This window comes from Oikopleura dioica, chromosome 1 (genome assembly GCF_907165135.1).
Source record: "Oikopleura dioica chromosome 1, OKI2018_I68_1.0, whole genome shotgun sequence".
Lineage (NCBI taxonomy): Eukaryota > Metazoa > Chordata > Appendicularia > Copelata > Oikopleuridae > Oikopleura > Oikopleura dioica.
In genome coordinates, this window is record NC_137291.1 from 2075496 (window position 1) to 2092226 (window position 16731).

Genomic DNA, 16731 nt, shown 5'->3' on the forward strand with positions numbered 1-16731 from the left:
ATAGAGAATAATGGAACAGAAGAGTTATAGAATGAAAGTCACAGAAGGATAACGGTATGACTAACTTCAGACTCTGTAAAAGGGTGATTCAGTATGAATTATACTATTCAGAATACCGCATTGTTTTAATTGAAGTAAAATTACGCCGGTATTACATATTCCAATAAAAAAATGGAAGATTCGAAGCTTTCTAAAAGTTTATCAAATGTTGCAAAACAGGATCAGATTGCATAAACGGACCAAAAAAGAACACACTGACGAGTAATCCTCTTCAATTTTCTCCGTACTTAAGCCATGAATAAACAATTCACTTGAATAATTATTTGTGACACGAATTAATCCTCAAAGAAAGGAATAATTTTTCTACTTGGGAATATTTTGTAATTAAATTCAGTTTCTTTTATGGCATTTAAAGTAAGTATTAACAAGGTTCATTGTAACAAGAATACAAAGACGACAAGATATTTTGACTAAGACAACGGTTCTTTTATCGAACTCATCCTCACTCCTCCGATGAATATATCAATGAATTGAATCTTATATTGATTAAAATGATTTATGACCAAAAAATCTCAAAATGAAGGGATTGCGTCTGGAACCGACAAAGAAATTTCGACAAATTTTGCGTGGGCGGCTATTCGGCTGCTGATTGGCCGGTTCGCCCAATCCAGGCTTCTTATTGGTTGAAAATTTCCACGCGAAATTTGTCGAAATTTTGTGTCGGTTCCAGACTGCTCCCCAAAATCTACTCAGCAATCTTACTAAAAAAAAGGGTGTCAATGTGACAATTGAAAAGATAAGTCGTCTCAAACATCCACTAAACGAACTTAACCTCCTTCAAAACCGACAACATTCTGAGTTGTGATTCACCAACATAAATTCTAGCAACATCGTCAACAATTCCGCATCACCATTCCGGGGTCAACCAATCTTCCCACAGTCCTCCCTTCCTCCATCGTCTCGTTTTCCGCGAGGGTACCCTTGCCGGCTCGCATGAATGCTGTTCCAAGGCCAGCGTTCTCTTTTTTTTACAATTTTTTAACAAAGACGCTCTCAGACCGGAAAACCTCGCCAAAGAAGATGGCGATGGTTATGGTGGCAACCGCGAGCGAACTTTTTCGCCAACGATTTTTTTCTATATTTCCTGGAAATAGCTTTACGCTAGATCGCAAGAATTAAGAAGGAGGGGCGGAAGATTTTAACCCCTTGGTAAGTTCTGAAGAGATTAAAAGAAGGAAATATTAAGGGTGTCACCAAGTTAACTCCTTTGAACCGTTGAACGCTTTCTGACGCCCGGATCTTAACCTTTCGGTCAAACGACTAAAATTGATCAAAGAGATTTTCGTAAATTTGACAAGAAGATTGACCCTCGAGGGCCAGCCAAACCTTCTCTTTTTACTTTTTTCGCGTTCTTTTTTGCATGTCTATCGCTCAGGGAAATATGTAGAGCGAGTGTAAATATGAACATTTCAGAGTCGAGAGAACAAGCGAAAATGGGACGCTGCGACGGATGCATGGACAATCCCTTCGGGAGATTTGTCATGCGGAATTTACTCCTGCCAAGGGTTCAAATTAATTCTAGAGCTTTCAGTGCACTTATCTCTTTTTCGATGAAAATTGAGATTCGAGGTCCTGATTTTGGGGGAGGTGTCTGGAACCGACAGAAATATTTCGACAAATTTTAAGTGGAAATTTTCAACCAATCAGAAGCCTGGATTCGGCAAAAAGGCCAATCAGCAGGCGAGTCGGTTCCAGACACCATCCCTATTTTGGGATGAGGGTTAACCCTAACCCTAACCCTAACCCTACTTTACAGGTTTGAACCCCTGAAAAGATCATGACAATCTCAGGAGTAATCCTGGGAATCTGCCTTGGATTCGGGTTAAAAGCTGTTGAACCGCCATTCGACAAAGTCGACATTGAATACATAAAATTCCCCGGAACAATGCTTTTACAAGCACTTAAAATGTGCGTCTTGCCCCTGATCGTATTCTCGATTATCTCTGGCATCGCAAGTCTGGATTCCAAGACGACTGGAAAGATGGGAGGCATTGCTGTCGCCTATTATGGAACTACCACGCTGTTGGCTGTTATTGAAGGAATCATCCTTTGCGCAGCGATTAGGGTAGAAAAATCAAATTTACGGGCAGAGAGTGATGATAAATTCTAGCCTGGAGTCACCCCTGGCTCTTCAAGTGGAGAGGTTGTTTCGACATCCGGTGATTTGGCTACTGTCGATACTCTTCTCGACTTGATCCGAAATCTTCTCCCGACCAACATCGTCATGGCCACTTTCTCCCAGTCCAGCACTTATCGAAAGCGAACCATTACGACCCACGATTGCAGAGGTTTATCACCTGGACTTTTGGGAACAATTTTTGATGAGGATTCATATGATATCAATTGCATAACTACAACCAAAGCTTTTTCGCTGACAAAAGATAATGTCAACGATCCGGACTATGGCTACAACTCAACTCTTTGCTCCTGTGAGTGTTCTCTTCCTTGTTTTTTTTTCGAACCAAATTCTAGATGTACAGACAAAGGAAGAATTCATCAATTCCGAGATGCAATACGAATGCGAGTGGAAAGGAATCGGCACTAACTACAGTCACACTGGAGGTGGACCACGAGAAAACGTCCTCGGTGTCCTTTTTTTCTCAATCTCCCTCGCTTTGGCCATCACTAGAATTCCTGACAAGCGAATTCGGGTGCGCAAAAGTGGGAAATTTATTGATTGACTATGTTTTAGGAAGTTTTGGTTGCGTTTTTCAACGCTATGAATGATGCTATTCTTCGAGTCGTTTTTGTCATCATTTGGTACGCTCCCATTGGTATCATTTTCCTCATTGGTTAGTTGAGACAACATGAGCTTGGAAACGGTTTTTTTCGATTTTGACATTATTTCCAGCGCCGATTGTGATGTCCGACGATTTCAACGAAGTCGGTCTGAGCCTCCTTAGATACTCAGGAACTGTAATTGGCGGTTTGGCTCTTCACAGCTTGATTATTTTGCCCATTGTCTTCATTCTCGGTATGTTGCGTTCCGGTTTGCGGTTGTTTACGTTTTCTTTCCTCTCAAAAGAAAATTATTTGTTATGGCGAAAAATTTAGGCACGAAGGACTTTACCCTTAGAGCTCCACTGAACGTGATCAAATATGTGAAGGGAGTCAGTCAGGCGCTTCTTACCGCTTTTGCCACCGGTTCAAGGTGAGGAATTTTCAATATTTCGATCAATAAATAGCTTGAACTACTAGTAAATCGTTTCGGAGGAAATCTTGAAATAAAATCCTGAAAAGAAAGGGCGGAAGTAACTTTGTATTCTAGTTCCGCCACCTTGCCCCTTACAATGTCGACGCTGGAAATCAACAATGACATGGACCAGCGAATAACTCGATTTGTTTTGCCAATCGGAGCGACAATTAACATGGATGGAACGGCTCTGTACGAAGCTGTTGCTGCTATTTACATTGCTCAGGCGGAAGGATTGCCGCTCAGTTTTGGGGATTATATTTTGATCAGGTATCTATTTTTACGGTTTTCGCAATCAAAATGAAATTTTCCAGTATCACGGCTACAGTAGCATCGATCGGCGCTGCTGGAATCCCACAGGCTGGCCTCGTAACCATGATCATTGTTCTCACCGCGATTGGACTTCCTCCAGATCGAGTTTCGCTCATTCTCGCCGTCGATCCTATTCTTGACAGGTATTGTTAACTTCTTCGATTTCTCTTTTACATGTTTCTCGAGTACGGAAGTGGGGTCACTAAATTACATTATTTTTGTAGATTCCGAACTGCCATCAATGTCATGGGTGATGCAATGGGCTGCGGAGTCGTCAGAGCAAATGTTTCACTCGATGGTAAGCTCTAGAATTCATCTTTCCTCTCACTGGCTTTTATTTCTCAGAAATCGAGCAAGCTGGAGTTCAAAATGACGCGCTAGAAGAGCCCGCTTCTCCTCCAAGAAAGAAGAATCAAGTCGCCTCAGAACTTTAATAATAACAATTCCAATCACCTCTTTTCTACTTCGCTATCTTTCCCTAGAATAATACTCTTGAAATCATTAAATGTTCAGTATTACTATTTAAATTACTATAATAAACTCTTACCGTCTGATTTAGACGGACTTAGCAGTAATTCTGGAGATTCATGGATAAATTAATTTTGAAATTTCTTTTGAAAAACGAAAAAACTTCAGTTGCCTTAGTTATTGATGCAAAAGAAGTACGCTGTATCCGTGTAAGTCGTAAGTGATGCTGGCGCCATGTTGTCGGGCGCTTAGTTTTTTCATCAAACGTAAAGGACAGAAAATAATTGGAATGGGGTTATCGTTAGCTGAAAAATATTGATATTTTCTTAGCACTGTTTCTTCTGAGCTGAGGTGAGCTAGCGGAGCTGAGGTCGAAAATGAGCTAGCTGAGCTGAGCTGGCTCCCTATGAAGAACCATTGAGCTGAGCTGAGCTGGCTTTCTTCAGAAAAATTGAGCTGAGCTGAGCTGACCCTCACTTCAAAATTGCTGAGCTAAACTGAGCTGAATTCTAGCTCAGCTAGCTTACAAAATTTGCAATTCTGTTTCGGAGACGAAATATGGTCCGTTTTATATGAGACTCTAAATTGATAGTTATTATTCGATCAGCATGATTTCTTATTGAATTTATCAAAAATGATGATGAACCAGGTTATCTATTGACAGACTCTATACTAAATTAACAAAACTATTTAAAAGGATAGAATAAATATTAATAATTATATATAATTATAATTTTCCTGTATAAAGAACCAAAAATAGAAAAGATTTTTATGTGGAAACGATTTTTATAAAAAGAATTTCAGCCAAAAGAAACCGCAAAGTCAAGTCTCAAGCACTCACTTGTTTTTGCTCGAGCGCCGAGTGTTGTTATTGCACTCCTTGTAAAGTACTCGATTTTCCTTGTAATCATAATTGCAAAGAGAAATCTTTTTCAGCTAATGTTACCTTGCCGCTCCAGGGCCAGGGCTCCAAATTTGATCGAAAAATTAACAGGCTAGGTTTTCTAAAATCTTATATTTTCGACAAGTTACCTAAGCCAGAATGTGTGGCGTTCGAGCTAAAATCGCTTAGGTGATTTTGAACCCTGCTTTTTCCGCAATTTAACCCGCTGCCTCGAGAGTAGCCCCTGTTCGGCTCGCTAGTAACTTTTTCCAGCCACCCATCTAGAAGAATTTTCGAATCGAATATGAATTTGATATCACTTTTTTGGTAACGTTATAATTTCATGTTCTTGAGACAAAAACGCACTAAATTGATGCAAATTCCTTCGACTCTCCAGACAAATTTTATCTTCTCGAGACAAAAATTTGTCTTTTTTACAGTTTATGAAAAAAACAAAAAAAAAATACATTTCTAATACTTGAGAAAAATTTGATGGAGATTTTTATATTGTTTTTTCCGTCCAGATCGTTGAGAGACGAAAAACTGACGGGAAAAAATGGCATCTTGGAATGAAAAATCTGCGTTTTGAGTGAAAAATTTCATCAAGAATATTAATAGATTTTGTCTCCTTTCCCAAAAATTTGCCTCGTTGAAAGATTATTAAAAATAACAGCTGAATTCAGAATAAAAGAAAGATTTTACGCAATTTTTCTGCACAAGAGAACCCCAAGTAACTTCTGACGAAACGCAGGTTAGTTAACGAAAGCTAACATGTGCGAGCGCGACAGCACTTGATTTCCCCGAAGCACCCAAAACAAAACGTAGCATATAACTCGCGGTTGACAGCAGAGCAGACATCAATCTCCAGCACTTGCAGAAAAGCAGGAAAAGAGAATGAAGCTAGGAAGCTTTCTCCTAGCATCAGTGGCGGAAGCCGGGTACTTCCAGGGCTACAACAAGCTGACCGATGAGGAGAGAGAAGAGCGCCGCGTTCTCTGCGATGCCAAGATTGACGAGACGCAAGCCAAGTTCCCTGTAGAGAATGGATCATGGGATTGCCCCGGCTACGGAAAACTGAGATCGAAGGTCCGATGCCACCCGATCTGCGATAAGGGCTTCAATCCAGACTGGACCAGCCACTCCAACTCCAAGCCGAAAAAGCATAGCCCACGTTTTATGGCTCGATGCGGAGATCCAGCAACGATCGCCCGAAAGTAAGTTAAAAGTCATCTAAAAAGCACGCAATAACAAATTTCAAAGGAATCTCCCTCTTGATACCGTCTTCAAATGCTCACCGAGAGCACCACATCCTTGCGAGGCGTCAGCCGCTACCCTCGACATCCCTGATGGCAGCATCACTTTAAGGACGAAGATCAACCGCAAGCGGGCAGACTACGTGGTCTACTGCGAAGATGGAACAAAGATGGGCGGAGTTCACTGCAACAACGGTGTTTTCAACGCCCCGAAGTGGAACAGACAAGACTGGAAGCAGTCTTGCGTTGGAAAAACAACGACGATTACACCGCCAGCTACCGAACCACCAACGGAGCCACCAACTGCGCCACCAACGGAGCCTCCAACTGAGCCGCCAACGGAGCCGCCAGCACCAGTTGATCCATGCGAGGGCGTTGCCGGCTGCACCACTTTCGTCGGCGTTGACGCAATAGCACCAGTGAAGCGCACTTGGTCTGAACCAATCATCGCTCAACCCAGCTACAAAGTCTCCGTTGACATTCTCTGTGATTCTTCCATGGGCGTCACAGACGACTGGAGAAACATCGTTCGTTTCAGCGATGGTGACGAAGATGATCAGCCTGGCGATCGTCAATTTGGCATCTGGCGGCACCCGAACGAGGCGCGCAAATTGCATCTCGTGGTCAATGATGGAACCGAAGACAAAAATTGGGTTGATGTTCAATATACTTGCACAGAAGGCGAATGGAATACGTACTCCGTGACTCAGCTTGAAAACGATAAGTCTGAGGTCGAATACTACCTCAGCGTTGATGGTGTCGAAGTTCTCGCCGGAACCTACAAGAAATGGGAGACTCCTAACGGTGTCAACATGTGGGGCTATTTTTCGGACAAATACACTGAAGCAGCTTCTTCCTTCCTCGTCAAGAATTTCTACCACCAAGAATTGACTCCCGCCTGCGAAGTTGATCCATGCAATGGTGATCCTGACTGCACCACGTTCATTGATGGCTGTGGACTTCAGCCAATCGTCAACACCTATTCCGATGCAGTCACCATTCAAGCAAGCTACAAAGTCTCAGCTGATGTTCTTTGCGACTCTTCTATGGGAGCTCTTGGCAGCTGGAGAAACATTTTCCGGTTCGGTGATGGTGGAGACAAAAGCAATGCTGGCGATCGAATTTTTGCTATGTGGCGACAAGACGATGACGCCCATAACTTGTACATCGCAGTTCACGATGGAAACCAGGCCAATTACTATGATGTCGCGTATTTTGAGTGCACCGAGGGCGAATGGAACACGTACTCCGTCACCCAGGTTGAAAACGATGAGTCCGAAGTCACATACAGCCTGACTGTCGACGGAACCGAGCTTTTGACCGGTACCTACAAGAAATGGAAAGCACCCCAAAATCGAGACGTGTGGGGATACTATTCTGACAACATCTACTCTGCTGCGTCTTCATACGTTGTCAAGAATTTTTACTACCAACGACTCACCCCAGCCTGCAGAACTGATCCCTGCGATGGATCTGACGAATGCACCACCTTCATCGATGGATGCGGACTTCAGCCAATCCAAAACACCTATTCCGATCCAATCACCATTCAACCAAGCTACAAAGTCGCAGCCGATGTTCTTTGCGATTCTTCTATGGGAAATGACGGCAGCTGGAGAAACATCCTTCGTCTCAGTGATGGTGGGGAAAATTCCAATGCAGGTGATCGACAATTTGCTATGTGGCGCTCTAACACTGGCGTCCACAACTTGCTTATCGCAGTCGGCGACGGAAACGAGGCTTATTACTCTAATGATGTAAACTACGAGTGCACTGAAGGCGAATATAACAACTATGCCGTCACCCAGCTTGAGAACGATAAGTCCGAAGTCACATACAGCGTGACTGTCGACGGTGTAGAGATTTTGACCAATACCTACAAAAAATGGAAGACTCCTAACAACAGAGACATGTGGGCCTACTATTCTGACAATCACGTCGGTGCAGCTGCCTCTTACGTTGTCAAGAATTTCCACTATCAAGCACTTACACCGGCCTGCAGAACTGACCCATGCAACGGCGCTGAGGACTGCATCACCTTCATTGATGGCTGTGGACTTCAACCAATCACGAACACTTACTCCCCTGCATTCACTGCTGCCAAAAGTTACAAAATCGGCCTCGAGTTCCTTTTCGACTCGTCAATGGGAACAGATTCAAGTTGGAGAAGCGTTGCTAAAATCGGTGCCGGCGACAATTCGGGTATGGGCGATCGACAAATTGCAATCTGGCGAAGACCAAGCTATGCTGACTCGTTCCAAATCTCAGTCAATGATGGGACCAAATCTAGCTATGAAAACTCTGTGTACTGGGAATGCAGCGGCGAGGGCGAATGGCAAACGATCGAAGCCGTTCAAAATGAGAATGGCGACGACACAGTCAGCTACGTTCTCACTGCCAACGGTGTGGAGCTCCTTTCTGGCACTTACTCCACAAGCCACACTCCATCCGGAACCAATCAGTGGGCCTACTTCAGTGACGCTTATTATTCTGCTGCTTCTTCCTATGTTGTCAAGAATTTCTATTATCACGCGCTTTAGATAATCACAATTTGATTATCCCAGATAATTTGTCGAAATAAGTAGATGGCTTGAAGAAGCCCCCCAAATTGTTTTATTTTTAAAAATTGTCCCTTTGATTTTTTTACAGCTCAAATTATTCTCATTCTCCTCTGATCTGATTTGGTTTATAAATAAAGATTCGCGATAGGCAAATATCTCAAACATTTTATGCATGAAATGGACTGAGAAAAAATCATCTCACGATTCTCTAAATGCAGTCGTTATTTTTTCAAAAAAACGTTTTTGCATCAGACTTCTATTTTGCTGGAATTTTTTCACGCAAGATATAACGCAGTTTTTTGTCGACGAGACGCGCAAAAAAAAAATTTTGATTCATTTTGATGAAGGTATAAACACTTTTTTCAATTTTCACGAAAAGCGAATATTATTTGGTTTTTTCATGAAAAGAGCATTTATTTTTGTGTTTCAGCGGTAAAACGGATCAGCAAAATAATGTGAAGGTATGTATTGGTTGGTGGCTTTTTACAGTAGCTTAAAAGATATTTCATATTTGGAAAAGGAAAGATTTCTACCTGTACAATATCTTTTTGATGATTTTTGTTGCATTTTACGGGTACTCGTTTATTCCGGCCATGGCTGCTTTTTGTCGCTGTCTCTCTAAACTCGATGGTTCGATGACTTCGTCAAAATCTTCGTGATGTTTCGCGCACAGGCAGCAGCAGCAATGACCTAAGCTAATAAGAGAAAGCTTTTTGAAGCAAAAGTAACCTTCATTTCTGCATTTTCTGCATTCAATTATGCATGGAACGATGACGCAAAGAAGGAGGAAAAGAAGAACAGATCCAACGATGATGACGACCATCCAAGTCGGGCTGATTCCAGCTGGATTTTCTTGAAGTTCGTATCCGTCCCCGGAGCTTTCTTCGAAGTCAGAAATGTCTAGAATTTGATAGAATTTGAAGTATTTTTGCGATTTCATACCAAAGACGGAGATTTTCTCATTTCCAGCGCCCTTCAAATTGATATTCGTTCCTCCCATAACACCTCGTCCATTGACATTGGAAAGTGGAGCCAGTGAAAGCTGGCTGGAAGTTGTCTTTTCAGATGTCAAGCCGAACTCGTTATTCGAAGCGCTGACGAAAATCTAGAAAAAAAATTTTTGAAGAAAATTTCTCAAGAAAACACTCACCTTGTAAGCTTTAGTCGGGTCCAAGCCAAAAAGCTTCGTCTCCGTTTCATTTCTATCGTAAGTGCCAGTTCCGATGATTCCTTCGGACGGAACAATGCCGACTCGATAAGTGGAAGCCTTCTCAACTCCTTCCCACATGACAGTGACGGTGCCATTTTTCATTCCGTGCTTGATGACGCGAACTTCGGCAGGAGCGTTGATCTGGGTGAGACCGTGAATCGGGTCGCCAGTGTAAGATGTAAAGACTTCGCCGGCTTCATCGGTGAATGACTCTTTTTCTTGAACGGAGACGACGTAGATTCGGTAACGAGACGCTGGCTCCATATCATAGAGTTCGGCTAAAGAATAATTTTTTAAGAAAAGTTTTTTCTAGATATTTTTACCCTTGAGTTCTGTTATGCCAGTAATCGTCTTGACGCTCTTCGTATCCAAATTATTATACGTCACTTCATACGCACTGGCCTTATCAACCCCAGTCCATTCTACCTGCATTCCATAAGGCGTAATCGTGCTCGGATTGATCCAGACTTTCTCAGGAGGCGGAAGAGCGGTCGTGAATTTTACAGTCGCGTTTGCTCCTGCTTTTGAATCGGAAATCGCGGCAACGTGGATTTCGTACGTCTCTCCAACTTCCAGTCCAGCGAGAACAGCGCGGGAGGCTCCAGTGACGTCGCCAGTTCCGACGACGTTTTCGCCCGGCTCCGCGAAGATTCTGTAGTCATTGATCTCCTCGTCTTCTTGCCAAGTGACAAGGACTCGATCGGGGTAGTCTGGATCTGCCTGAACGATCAAGCCCATTGGAGGGGAGTAGAGAGTCGAGGTGTAGAACTTCTGCTCAGCTCCTGCTCCAACGTCGTTCATTCCATTCAGTTTGAAGACATAATCAGTATTCGGAGTCAATTCAGTGATGTTCACGGCCGTTTTCTCTCCCCCAACAGCGTAAGAATTTACCTGTTCACCATTCAACGTCCTGACAGAGATCTGATACTTGCTGGCCCCGACGATCGTGTCCCATTCTAGCACCAAGCTTGAATGCTGAATCGTGCCTTCTTTGGCACCGAATTTCATCGGACCGGGAAGAGCAGTTTTGACACCAATATTTGACCCGGGTGATTTTTCCGCGACATTGTGAGCGTAAACGGTAAAGTTGTACTTTGTATTTGGCGTGAGATCTTCCAACCAGGCTTCGCGAATGGTGATTTCTGAGTCGTCAGCAACACGTGGGCAGCAGGGAGTGACATCGATTGTGTAGTAGTCTGCTCCGTCGACTTCTTCCCAGGTAAGCATGAGCGTTGTGCTGCCAATTTCTTCTGCATCCAGATTGTGCGGCGAATCGAGCTTGGTGAATTGCTCAATTCTTGCGATTCCTCCTCTGCCGACTTCGTTGATCGCGCGGACTTCGAAGATGTACTCGGTTCCAGAATTAAGGTAGGCGATGTTGACTTGAGTTTGTCCCGCACCCAGGTCGTGGGTATGACCGACGCCGTCTTTGTAGTAAGTAACGGTGTAGGAATTGATCTCTGCACCAGGAATTGGTTCCCAAGCGAGAGTGATGGCATCCTTCGTGACGTCTGTAACACGAAGATTTCTCGGTGGAGGAAGAGCTGTTGTAAATCGCACTTCAGCTGGCTCAGAATGTTCTAGACCGTTTCGACCAATGACTGTAATGACGTAAGTTGTATCGGGAAGAAGTTCAGATAGTTGAACTTTGTTTTCCGTGATGCTGGGCATTTTTGAGCTGGCTTCGTACTCGGCTGCATCTCCGGTTCTGATCGCGACATCGTATGAACTAGCTCCAGAAACAAGTTGCCATTCGATCATAACTTGAGTATCGGAAATAGACCCTGCGACGATGTTGAGTTCTTTTGGAGGGTAAAGAGCAAACGTGAAAGATTTGCTCCAAGCGGCGTATTCTTTCGAGTTCACTCCGTTTTTCAAAGATCCGGCGAAGAATTCTAAGCCAGAGGCCCGTTTCTTGATGGTGACTTCTCCGCCCGTCGAGTCATGAATTCTTCCGTCGTGGAGGGCGGCTGCGCAGATGTACGAGTCCGTCGTGTACTGGATGGTGCCGTAAACATGATCTTGATACTTTGAGCAACGGGCTGGGCAAGTGATTGTGACTCGTTCTTGCTTGAGGTAGTCTTCAGCCTTGGCGTAGCAAATCGACAGTGTTTTGATTCCAACACTTGTTGGTTGGGAAGCACCAGCGTCGTTTACTGCTGCAACGAAGATAGTATACTGAACGTCAGCTTTCAAACCGCGAATGGTCGCTAATGTGTCTTTGATCCCGCTTCCAGCGCCAATCGCATCCGGGGCTTCAGGCTCAAATGTTATCTCGTAGCCAGATGCGCCAGAGACTGGCTCCCACTGGATTGTGACAGTGTCGTGGGAGATGGTATTTTCAATGACTCGTGCAGATTCGGGGCTTGGCAATCTCGTGTATTGCTTTAAAACAACCGCTCCGCCAGTGGCAACCCAGTTTCTCGGCTTGACAACGATTGTGTATTGAGTATTTGGAGTGAGCCCGCGAAGAGTCGTCGATGTCTTGTAAATCGCATTTCCAGCACCGGAGACTCCAGATGAAGGCTGAACTTCGACGATGTAGGACTCGGCCTTGTCGACTTCGGACCAAGCGATTTGCATCGACTCAGAGGTCAGTGTTTCGGGCAAAGCAAAGATCTCATCCGGGGCGGGGAGGGCAGTTCGAGCCCAAACGACAGCGGCGATGCCCTCCATTCCTAAAATTTATTTTCAAAATATGATGAAAGGTTTACTTTCTTCACGTTTTCAAAAGACCAATTTTTTCGGGTAAAATTTAGTCGGACGCCATAAAATTACAATGAATCGTTTTTTTTAATGCTCAAATAATTATAAAAAAATCTAATAAGACCGGAAAAGATTAAATTAAAAGAGGCAGGTTTTCGAGATTTGCGGTCAGGGACTGGGGAATTATGCAGACAAGGCGAGAAATTGATTCATTTGAACTGGCCGCCGCTTGACATTTTCAACTTATTTCAAGCGTTCCAGAAATAATACTGTTCTAGCTTCCGAAACGTGAAAAATCTGAGAATGGAAGCTTACCGTCTTTCATAGCCATAAGCCTAAAAGTGTATTCCGTGTCTGGCTCGAGCCCAAGAACTCGTGAGAAGCGATCAGTAATTCCGGATCCTACTCCAGCCACTCCAACAGTAGGAGGCATCACATCCAGCTTGTACGAATCAGCTTTTGGTACTCCTTCCCAGGTGAGAAAGAGGGATTTGTCCGTGACGGATCCATCAGAGACGAGGAAATTCTTCGCGCTGGGGAGCGATATCCCCAGACAAAGAGGTATCAACAGCTAGAAAGTGACATTTTAGACATTAAACGCGCCTTTTGAAGGATAACTTATTCTAGAGCACTCTTTTTTCAAGCAGAAAAGATCGATTTTAGTCACGAATTCTCAGAAAAAAAGACATTTTTTTTCGATTCTCTATTAAATAAAAGTAAGATAAAATCATAAAACTTGTTTTTAAAAATGAGAATAAGGGTATCACTCTACTATATTTTCTTAAAATCAGAGTTGCAAATTTTTGAAAATTCTTTCTGAGCTGAGCTAGCTGAGCTGAGGTCGAAATTGAGCTGAGCTAAGCTGGCTGAGCTGAGGTTAAAATTGAGCTAGGTGAGCTGAGCACCTCAAAATTGCTGAGCTGAGCTGAGCTGTAGCTCCGCTAGCTCAGATAGCTCAGCTCAGCTAGCTCACAAAATTTGCAACTCTGCTTAAAATAAGCAAATATAAAACTCTTACAATAATTCTTTTACGAAAACGAGACTTACTGTTAGTAATATCATTTTTTGTTTCAACTTCGTTATAAATTCAATTTTTTTCTTCGTTTAATTTTTCATTCGAGTCTCTGAGAATTATTCTGCTTCTTCCGCTTTAACTCTCTTCGACGATTTCAAATGAATTAATTTCACCAGTATTCACAACAAAAAAAAAGAAAAGAAACAACAAAAATGTCCAAAATGGGAATTTACAATTGGAAGGACTTTTGGTTAGAAGGAGAGAGATGTGCTTGGCGGAGACCTTTTGGTGGTGGTGGTGCAGCATTCGTCAGATCGGCCTATCAGAGAACGGGGAGTAATGAGCCCCGCAGCGTTTTTCGAGGCACCACCGAATCATATTCTGAGAAGTGGTCATCAATGGAACTGGAACTTGATAATTACGACTACGGAATAAACATTACGCATGATATTTTTATAAGATAATTATCAGCTTTGATTAAACATGTATTTAAAAATATTTTTCAAAAAAAAAAAAGCTAATTGAACAGTAAAATAATTGAAAGACAAAAGCTCAAGCCAAAAATCGAGGAAGAAGATTCTTCTGGAACAACTTCTTCGATGACTTGAATAGGCTCCCCTTCATTATCCGGTGAGTTGATGACGTTGCTGACATAGGGAGGAACTTTCGCACTTGATCCTCCAGATGAACCGCCACTTGAGCCAGAAGAACCAGAAGAGCCAGAAGAGCTAGAACCTGCTTCAAAAGTTCTTCCGTTGGTTGATGAGATTGCTCCACGTTCATTTGGCGTTGTTTCTTCTACAGTCGCTCCAGTGTCCACTATATTCAAATCTTGTTGAAACTCTGTAGTCGCAGTATTTGAAGTTTCAGTGACAAAGTCGTCCACAAGATTATCAGTTTGTCTTCTTCTTCGACCAGAGGACATTGGGTATGCCCAGCGCAGGTAAAAATCACCTTTTTTGTGTTTTTTTTTTTCATACCGAGAAAAAACTTTTTCATTTGGTTGATATTAAAACTTTCCTTCAAAACTTATCCAAACTTGGTTATTGCCAGCTGGTGAATAATAATCTGGAATCGAGTTCGGGATGACGAATCGGTAGCGATAAGTGTAGGCATAATTGAAGGATCGCCAGTTTCTGTCGACGATGAATCGCCAATGCTCCGTGTTATACCCTTATTTTTAAATCGAATATATTTTTGATGTATTTACTATTGAGCTCCGCAAGAAATTCTTCGGCGGTTTCGTTGTTGTAGAGATTAAAGAGGCAGTAGAATTTCATGTCAAATTGGTAATATGAGAGAGGATTTAAAAACTTTTTTCTGATCAAAAAGAAGGTTAGTTTTAAAATCCTCATCATAAACAAAAATATTATCATCACAACTATCGATGTTGGTAGTAAAAGTTTCATCTTCTTCTTGCGGGACATCATTAAACAAAGAGCACGTTTCTTCCGCAAAATGCATCTTTTTTGAGTTTTTTTTTAAGATATTTCCTTGATTTTTTTTCAAGAAGCGAGTCAAAACCCTTCCTGGTAGCAACCAGCATGGCTAACACATTGTTTCTGACAAGTTGCAAGATCAGTCACTGACGAATCGTTGACCGATGTCGCTTCGATTTGGGAAACTGGAATTTGGAATCCAAGGATCATCGGGTAAAAAATAATGTCACCGAAATGAGTATCGTCGACGCAATCACCCTCCAATTCCGGATATTCTCCGACAAGGACTTCGACTTCACCATGTTCAAAATGGTCCGGATGCTCGTAAATTAACCCAAGTTCGAATTCGTCGTAGATAACTGGCCATAATTTGTAATCAAGAAAATTAAAAAAGCTTCCATCAACTGCGTCCCAAACTCTTTCGTCGACATCCTTTTTCGTCACATTTCCTTCGCCCACATAAGTCCATCGCAAGTACATTTCACCTTCGAGAAGAAGATAAAATGAATTATTAAGGGCCTCTGGGAAATCATCAGGAACGGTGGTGGCAAGACTCATCGTGTATTTAGATGTGTGCGCGTAGTTATATTGACCATCGTAACTTGAAGAGTCGAGGACGAAATTCCACTCAGAAGAGTTGGACGCTGACAAATTCTCCTGGTATTCACCTTTGAACATAGTTTTTTGGTAATATTTTTTGGTTCTTACTCATGATCAATTCAAAATTCACTTCAATAGAATTATTGTTATATGGAAGCAAAAGCAAATAAGCCTCGATGGGAACGAAAAATTCTTTGTAAGGGATGATTAACTCGCTTTTTTGGCAATAAGCGATTGTAAAAAATCTTTCTTCATCCCTAGTCGTTGATATCTTCAAACTCGCCGCAATTTTCCAATTTTGTTGAAAATGTTTCACCATCAACTTGGTCTACTCCATTGAAAAGAAAACACCCTTCATCGGAGTAATGAATCTATTTGAGATACTGAATAAAATTCGTGAAGAAAATTTCCATCAATAAATATCTGTCCTGAAAGCATCCAGCAATGCTCGCACATTCTTTTTTACAGTGATGCAAATCCTCAATTACAATCAAATTCCCTTCAGAGTCCCTTATTGAATCATCTGGTCGAATTTTCTCAATCTTTGTTTCAGGAAAAGATCCACCGTATGCTTCAAAAAGGACATCACCGAAATGAGTGTATGTTATGCAATTTTCGTCGAACTCTGTTGTTGTTGAGGAATATTGAGTTGACGAACTCAAAGTTGAGGAAACGGTTGAGCTCTGAGTCAAAACAGAAGAAAGACCTGATGTTGAGCTTTTGATAGGGCTGTGAATCTTGTCCCTTACTAAAGTCTCCTCTAGAATCTGCCGAGCCCAGACTGTAAGGAATCGAAGATGTCGACGAATAAGTAGATGAGTACGATTCCGTCGAAATCTCAGTAGTAGAGTCCGTTGAAGCCGTAGGGGTGGAACTAACAGCATACGAAGTTGTTGTGGGGGAATAAACAACAGTACTGCTATATCCTGTCGAGCTGAAAGGCTGAGTACTCGATCCGATTGTCGAGGAGCTTGTCGATACTGAGAATTGAGAAAGTATGCCCTTATTCGAGTTTCAAAGATTGGAGAACG

General features: G+C 42.5%; 3 protein-coding genes across 3 annotated transcripts; 1 reads left to right on the forward strand and 2 right to left on the reverse strand.

The window, feature by feature from the left end:
• Positions 1-1837: 1837 nt before the first annotated feature.
• On the forward strand, positions 1838-4081 carry LOC145695662 (excitatory amino acid transporter-like). The gene is made up of 10 exons (XM_081772662.1): positions 1838-2125; positions 2171-2489; positions 2533-2711; positions 2753-2852; positions 2912-3034; positions 3115-3211; positions 3329-3523; positions 3568-3708; positions 3790-3863; positions 3911-4081. The coding sequence occupies exons 1-10, from the start codon at positions 1838-1840 to the stop codon at positions 3997-3999; spliced, it is 1605 nt and encodes a 534-aa protein (XP_081628788.1). The 3' UTR covers positions 4000-4081.
• A 5021-nt stretch (positions 4082-9102) lies between these two features.
• On the reverse strand, positions 9103-13918 carry LOC145695661 (tenascin-N-like). The gene is made up of 8 exons (XM_081772660.1): positions 13694-13918; positions 12962-13217; positions 10264-12618; positions 9881-10218; positions 9673-9835; positions 9460-9630; positions 9264-9420; positions 9103-9222 (listed from the first exon to the last, which is right to left on the reverse strand). Exons 1-7 carry the CDS (start codon positions 13706-13708, stop codon positions 9299-9301), a joined length of 3420 nt encoding a protein of 1139 aa, XP_081628786.1. The 5' UTR covers positions 13709-13918; the 3' UTR covers positions 9103-9222; positions 9264-9298.
• Positions 13919-15178: 1260 nt separating this feature from the next.
• Positions 15179-15891, reverse strand: LOC145711455 (uncharacterized). The gene is made up of 2 exons (XM_081789148.1): positions 15809-15891; positions 15179-15768 (listed from the first exon to the last, which is right to left on the reverse strand). The coding sequence occupies exons 1-2, from the start codon at positions 15810-15812 to the stop codon at positions 15179-15181; spliced, it is 594 nt and encodes a 197-aa protein (XP_081645274.1). The 5' UTR covers positions 15813-15891.
• Between the last annotated feature and the right edge of the window lie 840 nt (positions 15892-16731).

What these genes read in the sequence shown, in the direction of transcription:
- LOC145695662 (XM_081772662.1), top strand. Translation starts at nt 1,838, where the DNA reads ATGACAATCTCAGGAGTAATCCTGGGAATCTGCCTTGGATTCGGGTTA. An exon ending in GCCCATTGTCTTCATTCTCG is followed by an intron (nt 3,035 to 3,114) that starts GTATGTTGCGTT and finishes CGAAAAATTTAG; the next exon opens with GCACGAAGGACTTTACCCTT. An exon ending in GTCGATCCTATTCTTGACAG is followed by an intron (nt 3,709 to 3,789) that starts GTATTGTTAACT and finishes TTATTTTTGTAG; the next exon opens with ATTCCGAACTGCCATCAATG.
- LOC145695661 (XM_081772660.1), bottom strand. An exon ending in ACCCGACTAAAGCTTACAAG is followed by an intron (nt 9,836 to 9,880) that starts GTGAGTGTTTTC and finishes TTTTTTTTCTAG; the next exon opens with ATTTTCGTCAGCGCTTCGAA. An exon ending in CAGAAAATGCAGAAATGAAG is followed by an intron (nt 9,421 to 9,459) that starts GTTACTTTTGCT and finishes TTATTAGCTTAG; the next exon opens with GTCATTGCTGCTGCTGCCTG.